Source organism: Ricinus communis, chromosome 5, assembly GCF_019578655.1.
Source record: "Ricinus communis isolate WT05 ecotype wild-type chromosome 5, ASM1957865v1, whole genome shotgun sequence".
Classification (NCBI taxonomy): domain Eukaryota; kingdom Viridiplantae; phylum Streptophyta; class Magnoliopsida; order Malpighiales; family Euphorbiaceae; genus Ricinus; species Ricinus communis.
Window position 1 is genome coordinate 12,599,883 of NC_063260.1, and position 22,552 is coordinate 12,622,434.

The 22,552-nt window shown below is 31.7% G+C and overlaps 3 protein-coding genes and 1 non-coding gene across 9 annotated transcripts; all 4 read left to right on the top strand.

Moving 5' to 3' along the window:
- Positions 1-974: 974 nt before the first annotated feature.
- Positions 975-1,046, top strand: TRNAD-GUC. Its single transcript has one exon. It is a non-coding gene; the product is annotated as a tRNA-Asp (tRNA).
- A 4,901-nt stretch (positions 1,047-5,947) lies between these two features.
- On the top strand, positions 5,948-6,655 carry LOC8279516. Of its 2 annotated transcripts, none has more exons than XM_002519029.4 (2): positions 5,948-6,105; positions 6,222-6,655. In XM_002519029.4, the coding sequence occupies exons 1-2, from the start codon at positions 6,061-6,063 to the stop codon at positions 6,531-6,533; spliced, it is 357 nt and encodes a 118-aa protein (XP_002519075.1). In that variant the 5' UTR covers positions 5,948-6,060; the 3' UTR covers positions 6,534-6,655. The 2 variants fall into 2 exon arrangements, with proteins under 2 accessions (XP_002519075.1, XP_015574655.1); XM_015719169.3 differs by having other exon boundaries at positions 6,225-6,655.
- A 1,225-nt stretch (positions 6,656-7,880) lies between these two features.
- On the top strand, positions 7,881-13,134 carry LOC8279515. 5 transcript variants are annotated; one of them, XM_048374026.1, is made up of 9 exons: positions 7,884-8,368; positions 8,829-8,892; positions 9,022-9,114; positions 9,316-9,383; positions 9,811-9,883; positions 11,126-11,232; positions 11,314-11,442; positions 12,270-12,369; positions 12,812-13,134. In XM_048374026.1, exons 3-9 carry the CDS (start codon positions 9,031-9,033, stop codon positions 12,986-12,988), a joined length of 738 nt encoding a protein of 245 aa, XP_048229983.1. In that variant the 5' UTR covers positions 7,884-8,368; positions 8,829-8,892; positions 9,022-9,030; the 3' UTR covers positions 12,989-13,134. The 5 variants fall into 5 exon arrangements, with proteins under 5 accessions (XP_048229985.1, XP_048229983.1, XP_048229982.1 ...); XM_048374028.1 differs by lacking the exon at positions 8,829-8,892 and having other exon boundaries at positions 7,881-8,368; positions 9,798-9,883; XM_048374025.1 differs by lacking the exon at positions 8,829-8,892 and having other exon boundaries at positions 7,885-8,427.
- Positions 13,135-13,540: 406 nt separating this feature from the next.
- Positions 13,541-22,255, top strand: LOC107261245. The gene is made up of 4 exons (XM_015719168.3): positions 13,541-13,687; positions 13,799-14,293; positions 16,712-17,518; positions 21,561-22,255. Exons 1-4 carry the CDS (start codon positions 13,637-13,639, stop codon positions 21,951-21,953), a joined length of 1,746 nt encoding a protein of 581 aa, XP_015574654.2. The 5' UTR covers positions 13,541-13,636; the 3' UTR covers positions 21,954-22,255.
- The last annotated feature ends 297 nt before the right edge of the window (positions 22,256-22,552 follow it).

A 22,552-nucleotide genomic window follows, 5' to 3' on the forward strand; every position in this document is an offset into this window, starting at 1 on the left:
GATATGCAGTGGCTGTTCTATGATTTACTCCATACTTCTTCATCAAAGCTGCAACCGATCTATTGTAAAAATGAGTTCCTTGGTCACTGACGATTCCTCTTGGAATTCCAAACCTGTTAAAAACGTTAGCCTTGATAAAACCTACAACAGCTTGAGAATCATCAGTTCTGGTGGCTTTAGCTTCCACCCATTTTGATACATAATCTACAGCCAAAAGTATATATGAAAAACCACAAGAAGAGGGTAGTGGACCCATAAAATCGATCCCCCACACATCAAATATTTCACATATGAGAATCGAAACTTGAGGCATTTCATTTTTTCGAGTTAATGCTCCTACTTTTTGACATCTCTCACAACTTTTGCAAAATTGATATGCATCTTTAAATAAAGTTTCCCAATATGAACCACAATCTAAGATTTTCCTAGCAGCCCGTCTAGGTCCAAAGTGTTCTTCACATGCATAATCATGGCTAAAGGTTAAAATAGATTGGAATTCATTTTCAAGCACACATCTTCTAATCACTTGATCGGAACAAAATTTCCATAAGAAGGGCTCATCCCAAACATAATACTTAGACTCACTCTTTATCTTTGCCTTCCTAGACTTACTAAAACAATGAGGTAGATTTCTTGTGACTAAGTACTTTACCATGTCTGCGTACCAAGGAATCATACCCTTGAGTTGGAACAAATGTTCATCAGGAAAGTTGTCATTGAAAGGTAGGTCATCTTCTTCCCTTATCAACCTACTCAAATGGTCCGCAATAAAATTTTTCACTCCTTTTCTATCCTTGATGTTCAAGTTAAATTCTTGAAGAAGCAAAATCCACCAAATTAGCCTTGGTTTTGATTCTTTCTTTGCTAAAAGATACTTCAAAGCTGCATGATCAGAATACACAATAACTTTACAACCAAGCACATAAGATCGAAATTTATCCAAAGCAAATACAATTGATAAAAGCTCATTTTCTGTCGTTGTAGTATAATGGTGAGTATTCCCGCCTGTCATGCGGGTGACCCGGGTTCGGTCCCCGGCAACGGCGCCAAATTTGAACGGGTTGTTGAAGCCCTTCAAAATAAATTACTGATTTTTCTAAACTAACTTGTAGAAATAGTGAAATCAGGTCGAATCCCAAGGGAACTAATGTAGATAGCTTCTCAAAGTAAAATAAAAAAGGGAATTTTGAATGTTTGAATCAAAATTATAAATAAGCATAAAATAATGAAGGCTGAATATTAAAGTAAATAAGAATCAATTTTAACAAATTTCCAATTCAAAAGTGCTAATTCCATCCAATTGTAATCATAATCATAGGCTAAAATATTAATTCTTCTATTCAAGTACTTAGTCTACTTACTTAAAAAATCCGCAATAAGTGTAATTCTCCTAATATAATTGACTCAAACCCAACATCCAAATCAAAACTTACCATTAGTCAACTGGGCATGATAGCGTTCCATATCAACTCAATGATAGCATTAAGAACAATGAGAATGACTAAACCAACATTAATTAATTGAGATAACTGCAATTGAATTAACATTGTTCCTTTATGTCCCTAGAGCCTATCATGCAAGCTATGTAATTCGAATAAGCCGCAGTCACACACACATGAGCCAGCTCCTTGCTACTTGTGTCAATCTTTCATGACAATTACGGATCACAAATTCAAAGTTTAGCAATAGAAAAATCAATATCCAAGTTGAATCGTTAGTTCAATCAATATCAATAATTCATGGATAATAAGAACAAGGAATAAAGAATACTTGAATTAAAGAAGAATTCTGTTAAGCATAAAGCCCCACAAAATCACGATTGGAATTTATTCACTCTTGAATTAGAAACTAAAAACTTAGCCACTCATGGTGGAGTAAGAATTCACAAGAATTGTAGAGAATAGAAGAAGAATAAGAATATGAATGATAATTTCAAAGTATCCAGCCGTCCTTATATAGGAAGTAAAACCCTAAACCCTAATAGTAGAATCCTTATAAAAAAAAAATATGCTTCCTATTTAATCTTATCCCTATAAGGAATGATAAGATTAAGAGTGATCTAAATAAATTAAAACCCTAAATACATGGAAGAAAGTTCTATTAATCTAACACTTTCAAAAATAAAGCAAATTAATTAGGGATAGGTCCACCATAAATTAATCTCTGAAAATTTCGAAGCTCTCTTTCGCATCTTTTAACAGCTCATAGGACGCAAGGCGTTGGTCACGCCTTGTTGACAGTGATCTTCTGTGCAGATTTCTGCACCTCCTTCAAAATACTTGGTTTTATTTTTTTTTTTTTAAATGATGACTTAAAATATGTCTTTAGGCTGAATTTTGCTCCATCCTTGATATTTCATCACCTAAGTCAGAATAAACAGAATTTCTATAATTAAGTACATTATTCAACCAAATCGCAAGGGAATTAAACACAATAAATATAACTATTTGTGACCTATCAATCACCTCTATATAGCGCTACACAATTTATTTATTTTTTAAAATATTTATTAAAAAATTATCTAACCTGAAAGATATAAAAGAAATCTCAATCTACCTGTGTTGATCTTTCAGTGCTAGCATGGTGGAAGTTACTGACAAATTAATATCAACTTTTCAAGTTCATCAGCCTCAAATATTGGCGGAGTTAGTCTTATTACATACTCCAGAAGGAATTGTTTGAACTCCAATAATTCTTATTTTCTTTCTTTTTAAATAAAAACAGAAAAAGAAAAAAAGAAAGATACCATGCATGAATCAAACGAAAAAGGTGGCAGTAGACAATTGTCGTCGTTAAGCACTATAGAGAAAGATAATCTAGTGGTGCACATCTCGAGTTGACTTTAGCAGAAAATTCCAACATACCTATAGCTAGCAAAGCTTTTGTCTTTGGCTGCTTCCAGAATATATAATTCAACCTCCCAATTGTCCCTCTTTGCAATGTTGTCTGATTAAAAGTCAATGCAAGAGCCCCCACTAAGTTTTTACTATTCTTTAGTCTCACACATCGATCACCTGATACAGAGAATAGATAGGTCTTGCATGGTAACAGTAGACCCACATCCCCCATGGAAAAAGAGTTTTATATATTCATTTCGTGTCATCACATACAATCATTACATATTGTTTACGGGAGGTGTGAGATAAGTTTTGAGAGGATTTTCTAAGCTTGAAATTGACTTGTTCCATGCATATCCTTCTATATTGTTTTCATTCTATGATAATTGATCTGATACATAGAGTAGTAAAATCGACCGTTATAACTCAATTATTTTCTTTAAGATCATGATGAGAATTGAAAGTTAAATCTCTCTTAAACTATTATAGCATTAATGAGAGTTAATTATATATATAGTAAAAGTTTTATAAAGAATAAAATTATTATTAGTGCGCTACCAAATATTTAGTTTAATAATAATATTTCTATGAAGTTATTTAAATGAATTTAGTTCCAATCTCCTATTCTTTTTAAATATAATTTATTTCTAGTATAAAGAGGTAAATAATTTTTTATTTTTTTTAATAAAAAGGGTATCAAACCCTAGATTTCTTTTTCTTGAAAATATTTTTTTTTTTTTAAATTTTCTATAGGCATCTACGCTGTTTAAGTCAACTTCGAATTAATTGATTCTAACTTAGTTTACTATTGATGACAACAGAAGTAGACTAACAAAAAAAGAAAAACAGAATTCTTACAGGTTTCGGATCAGCTCAACATCCTTCAAAGTTCATCTCCTTATAAAGAAGGATAAAAGCCATCTCATAAATGTATGTTCATGCTATTCAACAATATAAACAACATATGTATTCACCTCGTTAGCTAAATTCTTGTTCATCTGTAATTTTTTTAGGCAAGCCATCAGTAATAAGAAAATCAAGGATAGTACTTTTTTACTCATTATAAGAATTGATTTCCTCCTCAAGGAAAAGCATGCGTCAAGCACGGGGGTATCAATTCACCAGAAAAAAAAAAAAAAAAAAAAACGAAAGAACACAGAGGGCTATGTGAATCTTTAACACGTTCTTTGATTATGTTGTAATGTTAACCAAGTAAACAAACTTCAAGTAAACAAACTTAAATTGAATCCAAAATGAGTGCTCTCCTATTTCGACTTTCCCAGAACTTTCGGTAGCACAGCCGAGACAGTAAGAATTCTCCTGTAAAAATGATTTTGAACATCTAGAATCTCTCGAATAATGTGATATCTCAATTCATGTAGTGAGTGTGCTCAGTTCATCGTCACTCTATAAAAAAAAAAGGTAGCGCAAATGGCCAAATCACAGTAGGCAATATTCACTAGATTTAACATGTGTTGGATAAAAATATATGTTTTATAATCTGTTAAGGGAAAATACTCTTGACATGTTTAAGAATAGCTATAATAATCTTACATACAATTGCTCATCAAACTCCGAATTTATAAAAATGTAAAGTTTTATTCTGAGTTGAAATTTTAATTGATAAAATACATCAGTCAGAAAAAAAATTCTAAATCTTTAGAGCATAAAAATTCTGATACGATATCAATTGTGATAAGTGGACGTAATTCAGTAAACTTTATTTAGCACCAATTTTGGTACATAAGTAAATATAACACAAAATGAATATCCTGAGACCCAATACATAATCAAATACCAGCAAAGAGTGCACTTTTCTAGGTTCATTATATAATGGAGTGAACTTTCCCCATTTGATCAATTAAAAAAAAGAAGGAGCTATTTGTGGTATGCTATCTGGCCAATACCCAAGTCTACCTGGGCCAGTTGCCCCGCACATGCATCAATTCAAGGAGTCAAATTAGTGTTCACAAATGTTTTATTTTTCCCATACAGAAAAATATCCCTCTTGTATATGTTAACCAGAACAGTGGCCTGCTACGAAACACACACACACACAACAATCTTTCACACTGGATGATGAAGATCCAGCACTTCAGTCCAGCATATATTATAGGATTTCTGATTAATTAGCCAGTAATACATTTCCTATTCATAAAGTCAAAGGATATGCACGTATGTCATTTAATTTCTTTTTTCCCTGAGATTCTATTTTAATGAATGGTTGTGTTTTAATTATTGTCAGCTTTGATTAACAATTCTTCTCAGGGGAGTTTTAAAATTGTATTCCCACATTAGAGATTGTCCCTTAATTGCCTCTAGCAAATCGAATTTATAAAAGGGAAAAAGCTCATTTAGGCTCCTAATGTTTACTCCACATCTCAGCTAGACCCCCAGACTAATTAAAATGTAAATTCAGCTATTATTCTAACTATCGATTATAAAATTTAAATAACAAGTTAAATTAGATCCTACTTAACTTTTAGAGAAAACTTTTAGCATGTTTATATTCACTAGTACAGTTTGAATTATTAACAGTGGATGGGTATTTATGACAGAAAAGACTAATTATCCAATATTTCAATACCCTTAGGTTCTACAAGGACCTCTTTTGTGGCATACCACCACTGAGGGATGGGGTCCAATTTATTTCCTAAATTTTGCAATAAAGGTCAAGTTCATTCTTTTGATTTCTTTTCGAGGTCCTTTTATCATTTAACTTTGCTGTAAGGGTCCAATATCTAACCCGATATTGGATGGGTTCCCGTGCCTGAATTGCATATTCGTAGAACTAATAAAAGATCAATTAAAAATCAGTTTCCATGTGCCCTCTGCAGGCTTTAGTGCTAGCAGGATTCGAAGAGGTTGAAAGGGTGAAATTTAGTTTTATCCCAAAGTTTAGGGGTCAAATTGGGCTTTATCCCTACCACCGACCATGACAAACTATCTGTGCATTATTTTAGGCAGCATATATGTGATTGAGTTGACTCATGACAATTATTATTATTATTATTATTATTATTTTCATCGTTGTTTAAAAACCTAACTTTTTTTCTTCTAGTGGGGGGCAACAAGATTATTAAAATCACTTACTTGTCCTTGTATTTAGCCTATAAATTAAGTGGCCAAGAGTCAAGAGGCTGGAGAAGAGAGCTTAGCTACAATATAAAACAAAGTACAGTTACACCAAACAATACTAAGTACAAGTAGCAAAATCAAAGACATGAAGCACATGTTCACTTTGTTCCTTCTCTTGTCTGTTTTCTTGGTAAGAATTTCAAAACTCAAGAATCAATATCCTCATTATTCTTTTTCATCGCCTGCTATATTTACTGCTACTAATTACTAGGATTATTTTCCTTATACGTTCATCTTATATTGTAGCAGTTTTTCAACCTCAACTATGCAAGAAAGTTACCGGCCGAGGACTACTGGAAGAGCGTAATGAGAGAGCAGCCTATGCCAAAAGCAATCAAAGATCTGTTTGTCCAAGATCCAGAGGCAGCTTCTTTATCAAGTACTGGATCTAATAAAAAGACCCATTTTGTTAAGAATTTTGATACCAGGTCTATTGCTGTAATATATCGCAGGCAAGATGAATCCAAGAAAGCTAGGAAGGAGTTTAAGGAAGATAAGATGAAAGAAGAGAAACCCTTTTCTGAGCATAGCAAGACTGGAATGGAGGTTCCTACGTAACAAAGAATCAGAAACAGAAGTTATTGTAATCTATAAGAGCATGTTTTAAATAATTATGGGTAGAAAAAGGATGTATCAAGAAGAGCATGTTATAAATTATTATTATTAGTGTGCTTGTATTAGCTACTTTTCTTTTATTTCCTGGTCTCTTTTATGAGTTTTGGTAAATTAGCTGCTTTGGGAGTTAATTAGTAATTTCTCCTGCAGAACAATAGATGAAGACTTAATTTGTAGAAAAGCTGTAGCTTCTGCATGGGAATTTGAAAAAGCATCATTTGATTAAAGCATCATGATGCAAAAATTTGCAGAATAGTATGCAACTTATAATATCTTCATCAATATTTCCACTTGAAGCCTGAAGCCATGACCAAGCTAAGTGGAAGTATTGATGAAGTGTTATGATCACTTTCTTCTTCTTCTTCTTCTTCTTTTTTTTTTTTTTTTTCTGAGAAGATTATGCCACTTTTATTCACTATTAAACGAATTAGGGTTACTGCCACTCTCAAAAGAAAAAAAAAAAAAAAAGAGAGAAAAGGATTCAAGTTATTGCCGTTTGTTTTCCAGACAAAATGGTTTTGTATCGCTGGTAACGTGTAAATTTCGTCATGCATGGTTCTACTCCTGATTCAATCTTACTTGGTATTAACAATCTAATTACAAGTCGTCTGGCAGAGAAGTTATAATTTGGATTTTTCTTTTTAAGTGGAATAAGCTTCGAATATGTCTCTAAAAGAGGGTTTTTTTTTAAAAAGAAAGAAAAAATGAAAAAGACATTTCATTCACAAATAAAACCAAAGAAACGCATATCAGCCATTAAATGTGGGGATGAACTTGGTGGACAACAATCAAACGAAGTTATCACAACCCTGAGCTAGAGAATTCCTAGCCAATACATGAGCCAAATTGTTTGAATATCAGCACAAATTCCACCAACTGCAGACCGCAATTTCTCCCTTGAATTCAATAAGTCGATTACAATTTTGGAATCAGAGTCTAAGCTTTGAAAGAGGGTCAAAAAAAAGCATTGTGTTTACGAATTATGAACAGTATTTATTTATTTATTAATTTTATCATATTTCATTTTACTATCGATTCCTAATTCTATATCACATTCTCTATATAATTTCTGAAATTAACAACATCTAACTCCACAACTTTCAAATATAAGTTTAAAGTTCTAACTACACTTCACCAAATCTATAAAGTGAATATCGCCCAATGCGTGTCTATGAAAGCTTGATTGGGTTTCTGTCTAAACATAAGTCTCACTCCTGTTTAATATTTATAATTCAACTGGACTAAAATTATCTTTAACGCTTTTCTTTATTTTCGTTGTTCTTAGAAGCTTGAACATCAACACTAACAGTACTACTCTCAGTTGCTTAGAGAGAAAAGACATGTGAGAGAGACGATGAATTTGCGTTCTGTTTAATCCAGCTTTTTCTCGAAAGACTAGCATTTATAGAGTAAGGGCTCAAGGCCCAAATAGTAAATAAGGACTTGAAAATGAAAGATTAGCAACCATTGCTGCTACTGGACTTGAAAATAAACATTCAAAGCTTAGATACTAATTTCCTGGAATAAAAACAGAAGAAACTTCCAAAGGAGTACAGTTATTTACAAAACACACCCAAAAAATACAACGACGTAGAACAGAGTGGAGCAGGATTAAGGGACAAAATCCACTGAAACCTGCCCCTCAAGCGAATCCCAACTGAGGAGTCATCTCCTCCTTCCCTTTCTCGACCTTGCGACTCCGATTCAAAGCCAAAGTTCTAATCTGGCTCTTTAAAGACTCTTTCGATTTTGTAGTCATCTCAGTTCAGAATCATCATGTGAGTGACGATGATTGACTCTCGAATACCATTGCGTTTCTAATGTCGTTAAGGGCCTGGTATCTTTTTTTTTTTTTTGTTTAATCTTGTTACTAATTAATTGTTTGTTTAATTTGTGCTTAATTGAGAAAGAGATGTATATAGGGCTTAGAATTCCATATGTTAGCACGAATTGCGATTGTGTAATTATTAGATGTGTTGTTTGGGCTTAGTTTATTGTTTCAATTTGGATGTAGTGTAATGGGTATTGGCTATTTCAAGAGAAGATTTAAGAGGTGGAGAGAGAAAGGAAAAAATTTGAAATCTTTCTTTTCGTTAAGTGTTAAGAATGTTTTCTTTAGTGGCAGTTGATTTGAGTTGAGAGTTGATGATAAATTTTATTTTTGCAATGGATTTTATGATAAAAAATCCCAGATTTGGATTGTGGTCAGCCATGGATATTGTGTTTTTTCTGTGCTAGACTTTTAGCGATGGAAAAATGCTAGCTAGGTTACCATATCAACATAAAAGCAGCGGCAATAACCGTGAATAACACTTATCATACCTCATCATCCTACTTTCTTAACACCAATTCTTCTTCTTCTTCTTAATGTGTATTATCTTATATTTCATTTACTGCAGTTGAAACTTGATGAAATTCCGTATTCGTGCAGGATGTTGTAATGGGAATCAGTAAAACAGAAATAAACTTGAGGAGATTGCTTGCAGCTGCTCCTCAGCAACAAAATCAATCAAAACTTATACATGTATGTTTCTTGTGCCTCATGAAAACTCTTTCCTTTTTTCATATCATCTCCGCTTTAATATCTTATTGGCTTCCAAGAATCTGATTCATGTAATTGCATTAACTCCATTAATTAACTCAAACTCATCAGTTCTCTCTGTTCTTCTAGGAATCTAGTTGTTTTTCATATTCTGCTGATAATGAAAATATTGGAACTTTGCAGTATGTAGCTACTTTACGAGAACAATTGGAACAATTGGCTGAAGAGAGAACTCCAGATGGCCTACCTAGGTCTCTCTCTCTTTTTTCTTATTTTCTTTTCTTCTATTAATTTAATAGCAAATCTCTTCCTGCATATTTAGTAATGCATCAGAATGTTTAATTTTTTTGGTTTTGATTTTTTTAAGTCCACTTTGCAAGGAAAATGACCTGTTCATAATCTTCAGAGTATTGAGCTTTCTCTGTTATTGTGGAACTTTTCTTCCTTTTGCATTAATTAGCAATTTATTGATTTTTAACTATTATTAATGCAATGATATACAACTTATGAAAATATGTTTTCTGGGTAATTCCAAATGATAACCTGTCTTTTAGTTCCTTTATTTATTTTTTTTTTTTTCTGTGGAAGAGTTTGAAATTTTAGGATTCTGTCATAGTCCCTAAGCTATTTATGCAGTGACTGCTGTTTTAACTTCTTTCTTTTAGTACATTTCCATAGAGTTTCAAAGGCTATGGTGAATGAATATTCGGAGAAAATCGAAGCCATTGCTTCCAAACTAGCCGCGCCATTGGTATGTCATATTGCTTGGAATCTGGATGTGTTAGTTACTGTTAATTAATGATGTCTGTCTGTGAAAGTTCACAAGTCTTTTTAAAATGTGTTATTTATTTATCGATGGTTGAGTTTGGATGAGGATATTTCTTAAAAGTTTAAAGATTAAGTTATCTCGTTTCTGTTTTCATGTTTCTTTTACCCCTGAGGGATTAAAATAAATGAAAGTTCAAGCCATTGTATTGTGGTTATGGGGGAAGTATAATTTTGAAAATTATCTTTGAAGGAATCATTGGATTTGTTGAAGAAATTGTCTGCAGAAACTGAAATTTCTATTTGTTGAATATCCTTATTTTTCTGTAGTATCTGTTAAATAAACAGCTTCATCCATTATGTTCGTGTCAGTACACATGTCGAAAGGGTAGATTGCTATACATATTTGGTTTCATTAGATTACATAGTGCCCTTCCTCCAAATGTTTTCCCTTTTTGGCTTCTTTCTTCTTAGCAGTTTAGGAATCTATTTCATCTATCTAACCATGTTTTGAAAATGAGTGTTTCACAATGTCATGCTTAATGTATAGCAGATGTAAACAAATACATGAATTTTTTAAATTTTAAGTTTGCTATGAATAGTTTTTTCAAGTTTATAAGTCATACATGTTCTGAGCACCAGTTCTTAACTTTCAGTTATCAATATATTGGGCCTTGAAAGAGAAATTAGCGTTCTTGCAGTCTACGTTTGTCTTCAATGATATGAAGCTTATCTTGAATTTGACCTTATATTTGTTCCTAAATGTTAAACACCCTTTGAATCTTTAACTACATTAGGAAAATGGTATGTTACAGATTACTTGTCATTGTTGGAACTTAGTCTATAGCACTTATAGACAGAAGAATTGTTATTAACTTTTCTTCTCTCTATTCCAGTTAATTTCTATGTTCTTGGAATTTTGATTTATTATTCTTATGTTCTTTTTTCTCCAACCTGAGGAAATATATCTTTTGCATATCCCCTAATTCTTTTTAATGAATAATTACTAGTCAAATTATCTAGGACTGTTTGGGGCAGGTTTCTTTGGTGGGTTTGTCAGGCTTTTGTTTTTAACAAATTGACAATATTTTTATAGAAACACAAAACCGTAACATTTTCATAAACATCCACAGATTTATTTGATGATGTTGTCTGCATTTGTTTATCTTATTGAATTACCATGTCAATATTTTAATTACTAACCATCTCTTACGTGGGTAATTCTCAGCCTGATATCCTAGTAACTGAAGGGACTTTTGCTTCTACAAAAGAAAGTTCTAGCGCAGACGGAGAAACCCATTTCCCCTCTTCTCCTGGCTTGAGAAGAAGAATTGTGTAAGTTTGTTAGAATTTATGTGATTTGTGAATCTCCCAATTAGTGTTGTATTTCTTCTCTCCTTTCCCCTCCTTTTTCAGGATGAAATTTGTTTCACTGAACAGGGGAGCCTCAAATAGTGATGACAGAACTCGTGACATTATTCAAGCTGATACATCAGCACCTGTCAAACTCGATACTGCAGCAAAAGCGCACATTGAAAAACACAGGTACTTTTGTATGTCTAAAATTGGGTTAACTGTGAAATGCGTAAATTTTATAGTAATTCATCTTACACTATACAGAGTTATGTTCCTCTGAGGTGCAGTTATTTATTTATTCATATCTTCAAATCAATGCAATGTCATTTGCATTTAAGATTGCATACTTTTTTGTGGCATTACTGGAGTTTTAAACCACTAATCACAACTATTATTTGCTACCTATCTACAGCCAGAAGCCATTCATTTGCTAAAGAAGCACTCACTATACTCTTATATACTTTTGGTGAATAATCTGTGATGAAACTCTTCTGTATCGGGCATATGAGTAATGAGTAATTTAAAGTGCAGACCAGAAAGAAGGCTCTCTAATTTTGAATTTTTAATATATTAACTTAAAGAGCCATTGGCCCAAAATTGTTCCAAAAAGAACAAGGGGAAAAGAATATCAGGTGTCACAGGCAATTGGAATGGAGAGTTTTGATGTTGTGGCGGCGGGAGGGCAAGGCACTTTTTCAGCCTTTAGTATTTAATTGTTTCATCTTTCTTTCCTCCCTTATCTGGCCTCCCCTCTTTCTTCAGATAAGGCAAAAATGAAAGATTCTCTTGCTCATGTGAGTTCCGTTTTAATGGGCTTCACATAATTGACTGTGTTTTACGAATTAAGGTCTTTTGTTTCCTTGGGATATTGGTTTTGGTTACTGCACTACACTGTAATTTTTTAGAATGGATATGAGAAAAGGGGCCGCGATCAAGTCATAGGAATTTGAACATAACTTGTTCCATATCTTTTTAAATGGTTGCAAATTCTTAGTAAAAATTCTCTCTTGTAACAGAAAGCTCCAAGAGGACTTGACAGATGAAATGGTTGGGTTGGCACAGCAGCTCAAAGAGAGTAGTCTCTTGATGAGTCAGTCCCTGCAAAATACTGAAAAGGTAATGGTATAGCTGCCTTTTGGTATAAATGGTACTACCTACTGCTGCTCATAGTAACGATATTGAGATTGTGGAAAGTAGTTTGGTTAAGTTGTAAGAGTTGACATCTGGCACAGTTGGACGTCCAAGTATTGCATTGAAAGCCAACTGTTTTAACATGCTCTCCTTCTATCTGACACATGCCGGAGTTCCTTGTCCTTGGAACTCCCTGAAGAATTACCATCTATCTATCCTGAACTCCCCTGTCCAGATCTATAAACACTTTTGCAAAATGTGCTTATCATATACCACAGTTGCTTGAATCAAAATTCTCATATTTATGTTGGAGAACCATTTCTTTTGTTAGCTGGTTTGAATTAGTTGCAGATTTAGAGCCGTGCACTACTGTTTTCTGCTTGTCAAATATTCTTTAGCTTGACTAGCAGCGTTTGTTTGATTGCAGATACTTGATTCTACCGAGAAGGCTGTTGAGCAAAGCTTGGCTGGCACTGGTCGTGCCAATGTTCGAGCCCTAGAGATATATTCGAAAAGTTCAAAGACGACATGCTTCACATGGCTTGTGATGTTTCTAATGACGTGTATATTCGTTATGGTTGTACTCCTAATTCGTGTCACTTAAAAAGTGTTTGTGGCCAAGCGGCAGACATGGTCATATACAGTTTTCTGGTACACAACTGTATGTTATGAAACCGACTTGTATATTTCTGTTCTGCAGTTCCAGAACTGACTGCTAATTTTTCAATGCTATCTCATCATTTCTCACAATCTTTGCATGTTAGCAAGCATAGCAAATTATTTATTACCTTGCGATCTTGTTATAAGATATCGACAATGACTAAATATATAATCGTCTTCAAACGAGAACGATGACAACATTTCTTCTTCAGAGGGGAACACCTTTGCAATACTGAAACTGCTATTGAATAGATTTTAGCAGTCATAATCAATCATTTATTTCTATAACAAAAGAGAGATATTGAAAAATCAAACTTCTTAATCTAAGGAGATCTTGAATCGGATTCTGATGAGGAGCAAAACATTTTATTATGTTTTACATTTTGTCCCTTTGTATTTCAATTATTTTTGTCTTTCCTTCATATCTCTAATTCAGTCATCACGTCCTTGGCTTCTAGCATTATTTACTTGTTTTTTATTTTATTTTAAGCTATTCTTATATTTTCCTTTTTGTACTTCTGACCTATATATATAACCACAGGCTAGATAACTTCCTTGCAAATAATAAACACAGCACTCTGTTTGTAAGAAAATGAAAATGAAATTCTTCTTCCCTTCCATCACTTTATTCTTGTTTCTTTCGGTAAGCATTTTAAGTCTATGAAAACATACTATTTATATGTGATTTTCATTAAAATATATATTGATAATGTTGTTGTGCAATTCTCTTTATACTTTTCTTAATCATGAACAGGTTACTAACACCATCAATGCAAGAAAAGATGTGGGAGAGTACTGGCCTAGAGGTTTAATGAAGGACCAGTCATTGCCAGAAGCTACTGCAAGCTCAAAAACCAATTGTCACACGACTAACAATTCTGAGCTAAAGAAAGTGAAGAGTTTTGTTAAAGATTTTAAGCAACCTGACATATCGATTTATCATAATGATGCTATCCTCGAAGAAAAAAAATTGAAGAGTTTTGTTAAAGATTTTAAGGAACCTGACGTATCGATTTATCATAATGATGTTATCCTCGAAGAAAAAAAATTAAAGAGTTTCGTTAAAGATTTTAAGGAACCTGATATATCGATTTATCATAATGATGCTATTCTCGAAGAAAAAAAATCTTTCCTTAAGGACTTCGAACCGAGGCCTAATATTTCAGTTTATGATGATGATGTTAGTCTCAAAGAAAAGAAACCATTTGCTGATGATTTCGAACCAAGACCAAATGTTTCGGTTTATAATGATTAAGAGAAGCCCGATCCTGATTGATGATGCAACTATGCCGTCGGTGACCCTTATTGCTAATTGTACTTTTACATTTCATGTGTGATAGCAAGTACTTCAATAAAAGGGTTGTAATAAGAAGCTTGTCTTGCTTCATTAGTTATCGTGTTAAATGATGTATTTATTGTGGTAAACTTAAGAGAAATGTTTGTGTTAAAATAATAATTATTTTAGTAGTAGTAGCAAGCAAATAAATTCTATATTTTGGCCTCATTATTAAAAGTAATTCTTTTAGCAGACAAATTATCATCTGTGGTTCATGTCATCAACTATTATATACGTAAACACGGATGTCATGGTAAAAGAAAATCATATCATTAGATTGCTAACTAGGATTAATCGAATTATTCGTCTATGTTCATATAACTCCAACAGTGAAGGTGTCCAGGCCAATAATACTATAATAAGCAAATGATGGTTACTCACATTGTCTTACAGAAGTTTTGGAAAATCTCAACCCAAACAGGTTGTGATGTGTTGATCATTTTGAAAAATAGGAATGACTCTTGTGTTTAGGAGTATCACCCCAGTACTTGTCTTGGATACAAGGCGAGCAAATGAAGCTTTTGCTGAACATGAAAATATTCCCAGCTTGTTTATCTCTACGCCCAGTTCAAGGGGAGCCTAAGTCGTCTAGGCCACAGGTTGAGTTCCCCTGCGATACATTTTCAAACATGGAGCCCCTATAGACAGTATCGTTGTTCACCGTGGCAATCTGGTTATGGCAGAGATTTGGCTCTGCGCCAGGCTATGATTATGTCCGTGCATATGAGTGTTAGAAGGGCTATTTTTGAGTCTGAGTCAAGTAAGATGATTTAGACCTTTAAAGTCATCTAATTGTTCGTCCTCCATGAGATATTGCAATAATTTTTTCTAGAAAATTACACCTTCTGCGAAGAACTTGAATTTGTGAGTTTTATAAATTTGGTAAGAAAGCTAATTATGCTGCTGATTGGATGGCAAAAGCTACTCTCGATCGTGAATGTCCTGGTGATAGGATAGTTAGGCCCAAAAGAAAAGATATTTTGTAAACCTGATCAACAATAAAACAAAAGCAATAAAATATGGACAGATTAAGCACACTTGAATTTCTTTGTTTTATTTTTATTGAACATTTTAATTCTTACTTTGATTAAAAGAGTTCGTAATCATATCTGATAGTTTTCTGGTACATCTATGTATAATTGTAAAACCGATTTTGTAGTTCTGGAACAGATTGCTGACCTTTCAACCGGATTCTTATTGATAAAACTGTTGAGGTTAGATCCTGGTTTATGTTCTGATACTATGAAACAAATCGAACACTTCCTACATATCATGTTGTCGATAAAATGATTATCAATTCAGGGAAAGAACTATAATGGTAGCATAAATTTGTATGCAGTGGAGCATGGGATTTGCAAGCATAACAATTTATATATTACCTTGCAAATCTTGTTGGAAGATATTGACAATAACCAAATTAATATAATCCTTTTCAACCACGATGATCAAAACATTGCATTAAACATGGTGATAATAAAGACTAAAAACCTTTGCAACACTTAAAAACTACAATCCAATTGAATTTGGCAGTCATAATCAAATCAATCATTTATATATAACAAAGGAAAAATATTGAAAGAATCAACCTTCTTAATCTGAGGAGATCTTCGATCAGATTCTGATGAAAACAAAACGATTTTATTATCTTTTTATGTTTCCTTTATGGGTCTGGGTCCATTGTATAATATTATACTTCTATGAATTTTTGAAGCATGTTTTTTTCCTTTCCAAGCAGACGCATTACATACGTGTAGAGCATTAAAGAGAAATTAAAAAAATGGATAATATATTAATTTTTGCCTTCTTGTTCTTTGGCCCTATATAAACAGCATAAGTTTATTTACTCCTCATCAATGACAGCATAGCTTTTCTTTCTCTTCTTACTACAGAAAAATGAAATCTTTCTTTTCTTTCATTACTCTTTCTTTATTTCTCTCGGTAGGCATTTCTATCTGTGACCAGTAAACACAAAGGAATTATACTCTACATAACATCGATTGTCCTCTTGTTCTTCTGTAATTAGTCGTATGATACAAGAAAATGTTCAATGCATTATGCCTTTTAATTGAACACATTACACATCTCAGCTTATTGCTTTTCATAACATTAATCTAAGCGATCTTATACCATTTATTTAATTCTATATCTCCATCTCACTTTTTATTCTATGCTTTTTTCTTTTTTCTTCTCGGCCAAATTTTTTATGTATTAAAGCTTTTCATGCTAAGTTCATATAATTTAAAATGATTATTAGACTACAAACAATTGAGAACCTGCGATATGAAATATGGCTGCTCTTAATGCTTAATACGATTCTTTTCTTTCTGGCAGATTTCAAGCAATGCTAATGGGAGAGAACTTAGAGGTGAACATTGGAGTGGAGTCATGAAAGATGAGCCCATGCCATTGCCAGAAGCCATGCAAGGACTTACTCGAGCTGCTCCAGCCTTATCTACCTCCAACCAGAAATTAATCGATTGTGATGCACCTAAGAAATCTGAGCAAATGCCTCATGTTGACTTCAAACAGGAGAAGCTATTGGATAAGAAATCCTCTTCTACGGATTTCAAGCCAACGCCAGACGTTACAATTTATCACAATGATGCTACTCTCGGAACAAAGAAGTTTTCGTCTTCAAAGTCGTTTTTAAAGGATTCTGATGCGACAATTTACCACAATGATGTTGGTTTCAAAATAGAGAATCCATTATCTATGGAGTTTGAGCCGATACCGGATGTTACAATTGTTCATAATGATGTTGGCCTCAAAGCAAACAATCCATTGGATGTCAGACCCTTCACTAAGGAGTTTGAGCCTATACCGGATGTTACAATTGTTCATAATGATGTCGGCCTCAAAGCAAGCAATTCACTGGATGTACGACCCTTCATTAAGGAGTTTGAACCGATACCGGATGCAACAATTATTCATAACGATATTGGACTCAAAGCAGACAATCCATCAAACATCAGACCCTTTATTAAAGAGTTTGAACCGATACCGGATGCAACAATTTTTGATAATGATGTTGGCCTCAAACCAAACTATCCATTGAATGTGAGACCTTTTACTAAAGAGTCTGAGCCAATACCAGATGCAACAATTATTCATAACGATGTTGGCCTTAAAGCCTACGAATAATTGAGAGTGATGTTAAACCTAAGCCAAATCTATTGCGATCATACGGAGCATGAAGCACCTTAGAACAATATTTATTGGGCTATTATGAGTAGTATCACACTTGAATAATGTCAATGTTTAAGCTTACGTATGCAATTAGTAAGAAGTTTATCCTTTATTTTAATCATCATCATTCTTCTTCTTCTATTAATTTCTTCTTTTCCTTTTCCTTTTCCTAAAAATTGGATAAGATATTGAAACCACAAGAACTCAACAAATCTAAAATATTGTTCTTAGTTTTAATATATATTTAGTGATGTTCATGTTCTACGATAGTATTTGATAATTAGCTGTATAAATTGAGTGCAATATCGTGTTACTTCGTAGCCTCTGTCATTGGATTTCTAATAAATAAATAAAATAATAAAATAAAAAAGATCTTAGTAGAAGAAGCACTACGCAGTAATAAATCAACTTTCTAACTATCTGTGATTTTAAGAGAGGAGAGAATTTATTTCTAATTATTTACTATGTTTTTAGAAAGTATAACAATAAAAAGAATTTCATGCCATTTATATATTTTAATTAATCTTATGTATATTAACTTTTAAAACAGAGAAACACGCAACAGAAAAATCAGAAGATTAGGAAAATGATATGAGTTAGAGGAATTTCATGACTATTGTTTCACCTATTGTTTAACAAATAAAAAGATAAATGTAAAGGGAAATCTATGATATCACCAAACGGTGAGTCATGAATTATGGGAATAAAGTTTTATTTTGGCCATTAATTTTTTGTCACTTAGATTTATGGGTTTTTTAGCTTAAATTTTTATATATTTGACTTAAATTAATCTTATTCTAGAAAAAAATAATAATAATTACTTTTTCTTCGAAACTAAAAAATATTAAAAGTATTTGTACTAATTTTTTTAAAATTATAATTTTATTACAGTTATTATAACTAAACAATAAATAATTCTTACTATCACTAATTCCATTGCAACCTTTATCTCTACCATTGTTATCGTGTTGGTAAAAGAAAAACATAGGAACACTGATAAATAATAATATTTGTTCTTTTATTATATTTTATTTAAAATAAGATAAATATATATATATATATATTATATTAATTTAAAATAAAAATATTAAAATTCTTTTATTGTATTTCTTCTTCTTTTAAAGAATGTACAATTCACTTTTTCATTCTTATCAATTAATCTAAATATATAAAGGTTCGAGCAAAAATATATCTTTATAACGAAAAGAATCATAATTCTTAATTCGTTCACTATATCAATTATGAGACTATTAACTGTATTAGTTGAATAATTATAATACTCATTGTTATAATATTTTGAAAAAGAAGTTTCAAATTAATAAATTTAAATCTAATCTCTATTTTTAGAATAAAATATATTTGGTAATGACTATATTTTAGTTAAAGTAAATTAATTATAGTATTTTTTTTATAAGTTACTACCAGTTACTAAAAATAATCGCTACTAATAATTAAATTAAACAGACTTTATATATATTAAATGAGCATATTTGTAATTCTAATTAGTGGCTTTAATCTAAATAACCGCCTTATTATTTTTCTTTTTGTTATTATTTGTAAAGCAAATAAACCAAATGCGTTAATTATAATATCATTAATTAAGACGGAAAGAAGCTTTTACTCTTATTCTTCGACCCTATTCGTTTTGGTCTTTAGTCTTTCTTAAGGTTTTAAAAGGAAATGATTTCGCATATTAATCAACCATTTTTAAATCTTTTACACTAAGTAGTCAAAGATATGGTTGCATATTAATCAACCGTTTTGGTTTTTAGTCTTTTTTACACTCGAACAATTAAATCAAAGTTGATTTAATTGTTCATATATAAATGATTGATTTGATTATGATTGCCAAATTTATAAAATTTATGAAATCTAGTTATGAATTTAAAATTTATATGCTTTAATTGAAATGAAAGTTAATTTATAATTTTATATAATTAAATTTATAAAATTGGTTATAACTAAATTAAATTTTAACAAGATATGTAGAATTTCAAATAAATTTTGCATTAGTAAATTAATATATGTTATATGACACGATTAGTATAACACAATAAATCATATTTTTAATCACTAAACTTTTTCACTTTGTAATGAAAAGGTACTAAGCTTTCATTTGTAATTAAATGGTTACTGAATTTTATATTTAGTAACACCAATAAGTTTTTCCGGCAAGTGTAAGAAAAAATTACATGAGTAGTCACTAAATTTTATATTGTGTAACAAAAAGATACTAAATGCTTTATTTAAACGATACGTGGGCTATATATTTTTATAACAGATCAAAGATTTTGGTATCTTTTTATTATAAAGTCTAAAATTTAGTGACAATATATATAATTTACTTTTGAAGTGTGTCAAAAATATCCATCAGTGTTATTAAAATCAAAAATGAAAAATGTAATAGCTGAAATCCACTTCGCAAATGAAAAAAAAAAAGAATAATTAAAAGAAAATAAAGTTCAAAATGTAATAAATTCTTCTATCAAAATTCTGCCTCACTTTTTGTTCTTAAAAACCTGTGTATAATGGCATCAACATATGGTCATATGGTGGTGTGCAAAGCAGAAGAAAGGGAGAAATGTGTATATATGGAGGAGAAGCCATGGAAAAAGAAAGATGGGTGGCATTGGAGAGTCCAGGTAGCTCTATTAGTACCCACATCTACAACATCATAATCTTCCAATTAACTCTTACATAATTATAATAATAATAATCATTGATCAAGAAAAAAGAGAAATCAATGTGCCCACATGCAATCAAAGCAAGTCATAGGAGCACAAAGAGCCAATGTTCAAAAGAAGAAATACTTGTTTTTTTTTTTTAAAGAAAAAGTTTATTTTGATTGGTCCATCGCTACATGGAAGAGGAGCTTTCTTGCGAGTTGCAGACTGCTATTGTATGTGGTGCACAACTGTTTCTACTTATACAACTTCACATCCAAAAAAAAGAAAAGAAAAATACGTATGTGGTGCACAACTGTTTCTACTTATACTAAATTAAATTCTAACTAGATTTCATAAATTTTATAAATTTTAATCAAATACGATATAAATATTTCAATGTTAAATTAATTTGAATAAAGTAAGGCTTAAACTAATGTAAAAAAGTGCAAATCCACTAACGTAATTAGTCTTTTAACTAATACTAAAATTGTTAAAATTTTAGCCGCTTCATTGGTTTAACCCTTTTAACACTTATAAATTATTTGTATTATAAAAGCTCTAATATAATGTACTAGATTATTAATTAGAATAAATCTTTATTTTGAAAAGGAATATAGTCCGATGGTAATATCTAAAAAATATTAAATCTTAAACACTCTCTCAGAAAACGTAAAACAGTGCAAAACGAAAAACATCTCAAAGTGGTAATTGCCTAATACCATAATGAGAAAAAAAGAAAAAAAGAAAAAAAAGATGCAGAGCAAAGTAATCCCAGATAGACCCTAAAAGAATTGTTAAAAAAATAGTAGGTTCAAATTATGATATTTTTATGAGAAAGAAGATATGAGAGGACCCAGGAATCTCATAATCTAAATCCACAAATGTGTATTATTTAATTTGTCTTTTTGTGTTTCAATTATTTAACCATTACTAACACTTGTCCTTTTGTGTTTCCAATAATTTTGTATTACTCCTTATTGGTTCAATTATCATAACTTTATTCCTTGGTTCAATTATTCACTTTAATTCATGAATCATTAGGATCTTGGCTTCTAGCATTACTTACTTTATTTATTTATTCGTTCATTTTAGGCTATTTTTATATTTTCCTTCTTGCATTTCTGGCCTATGTATGTACAGTAACAGGCTACATGACTTCCTCGCAAGTAATTAGCATTGCGCCCAGTTTGTAAAGAAAAGGAAAATGCAATCCTTCTTCCCTTTCATCACTTTTTCCATGTTTCTTTTGGTAAGTGTTCTTTGAGCCTATGAAATCAATCCTTCTTTATGTTTTGTTTATCATGAACAGCTTACTAACACCGTAAACGCGAGAAAAGATGTGGGAGAGTACTGGCCCTAGAGATGTAATGAAAGATCAGCCATTGCCGGAAACCACTGCATGCTCAAGAACCAATTGTCACCCGACTGAAGATTTTGAGTTAAAGAATTCTGTTAAGTATTTTAAAAAAACTGATGGACGGATTTATCATGACAATATAAAATCAGGTAAAAATAAATTATTCTTTGAAGATTTTGAGCCAAAACCTAATATATCAGTTTACGATAATAATACCACTCTTAAAGAAGAAAAAACTTTCACGAAGGATTATGAACCGAGACCTCATATCTCAGTTTATGATAACGATGTTGGTCTTAAAGAAGAGAAACCATTCGCTGATGATTTTGAACCAAGACCAGATATTTTAATTTATAGCGATTAAAAGAAGCATATTTTTTTAATTCATGCAAATTGTTGGATGACTGTCTAATTGTATTTTATATTTTATGAATGAAGCGTGAGAATAAAGTTTTATTTTGAAAACCATTAGTATGATAAATAGATGACAACTAGTTTTATATAGATGTAGTGTATCTTCTTGATAAGATAAGCTCTATTACTAATAAGCAAATATATGTTTACAACAACCTCATTATTTAGATAATGTTTATCATCTCTGCAAGTTGTACTGGTCTAGCAAGAACATACAACTTGCTTTCAGATTCAAAAAAGATGTTTTGGACAGTAGCTTTCTGAAGATATCAGCAAGTCGATCAGTAAAAGTTGAACACTAGATGAGATATATAGAATTAATAGCTCATTCTTTGCAACCTTATATCTCTAACAAAATAAATTTTTAGATACTTAGATCTTGATAGACCATTAGTTCACGCTACAAAATAGGCGGAAAAAAATAAAATAATTTCAATCTCATTCATAAAATTGAACCCGTTGCAATTCTGAAATCGTAGCCGCAATTGCTTGGTATTCAGCCTCTGTAAAGGACCTTTCTACTGTCTTTAGCTTGCATAATCTCTAAGC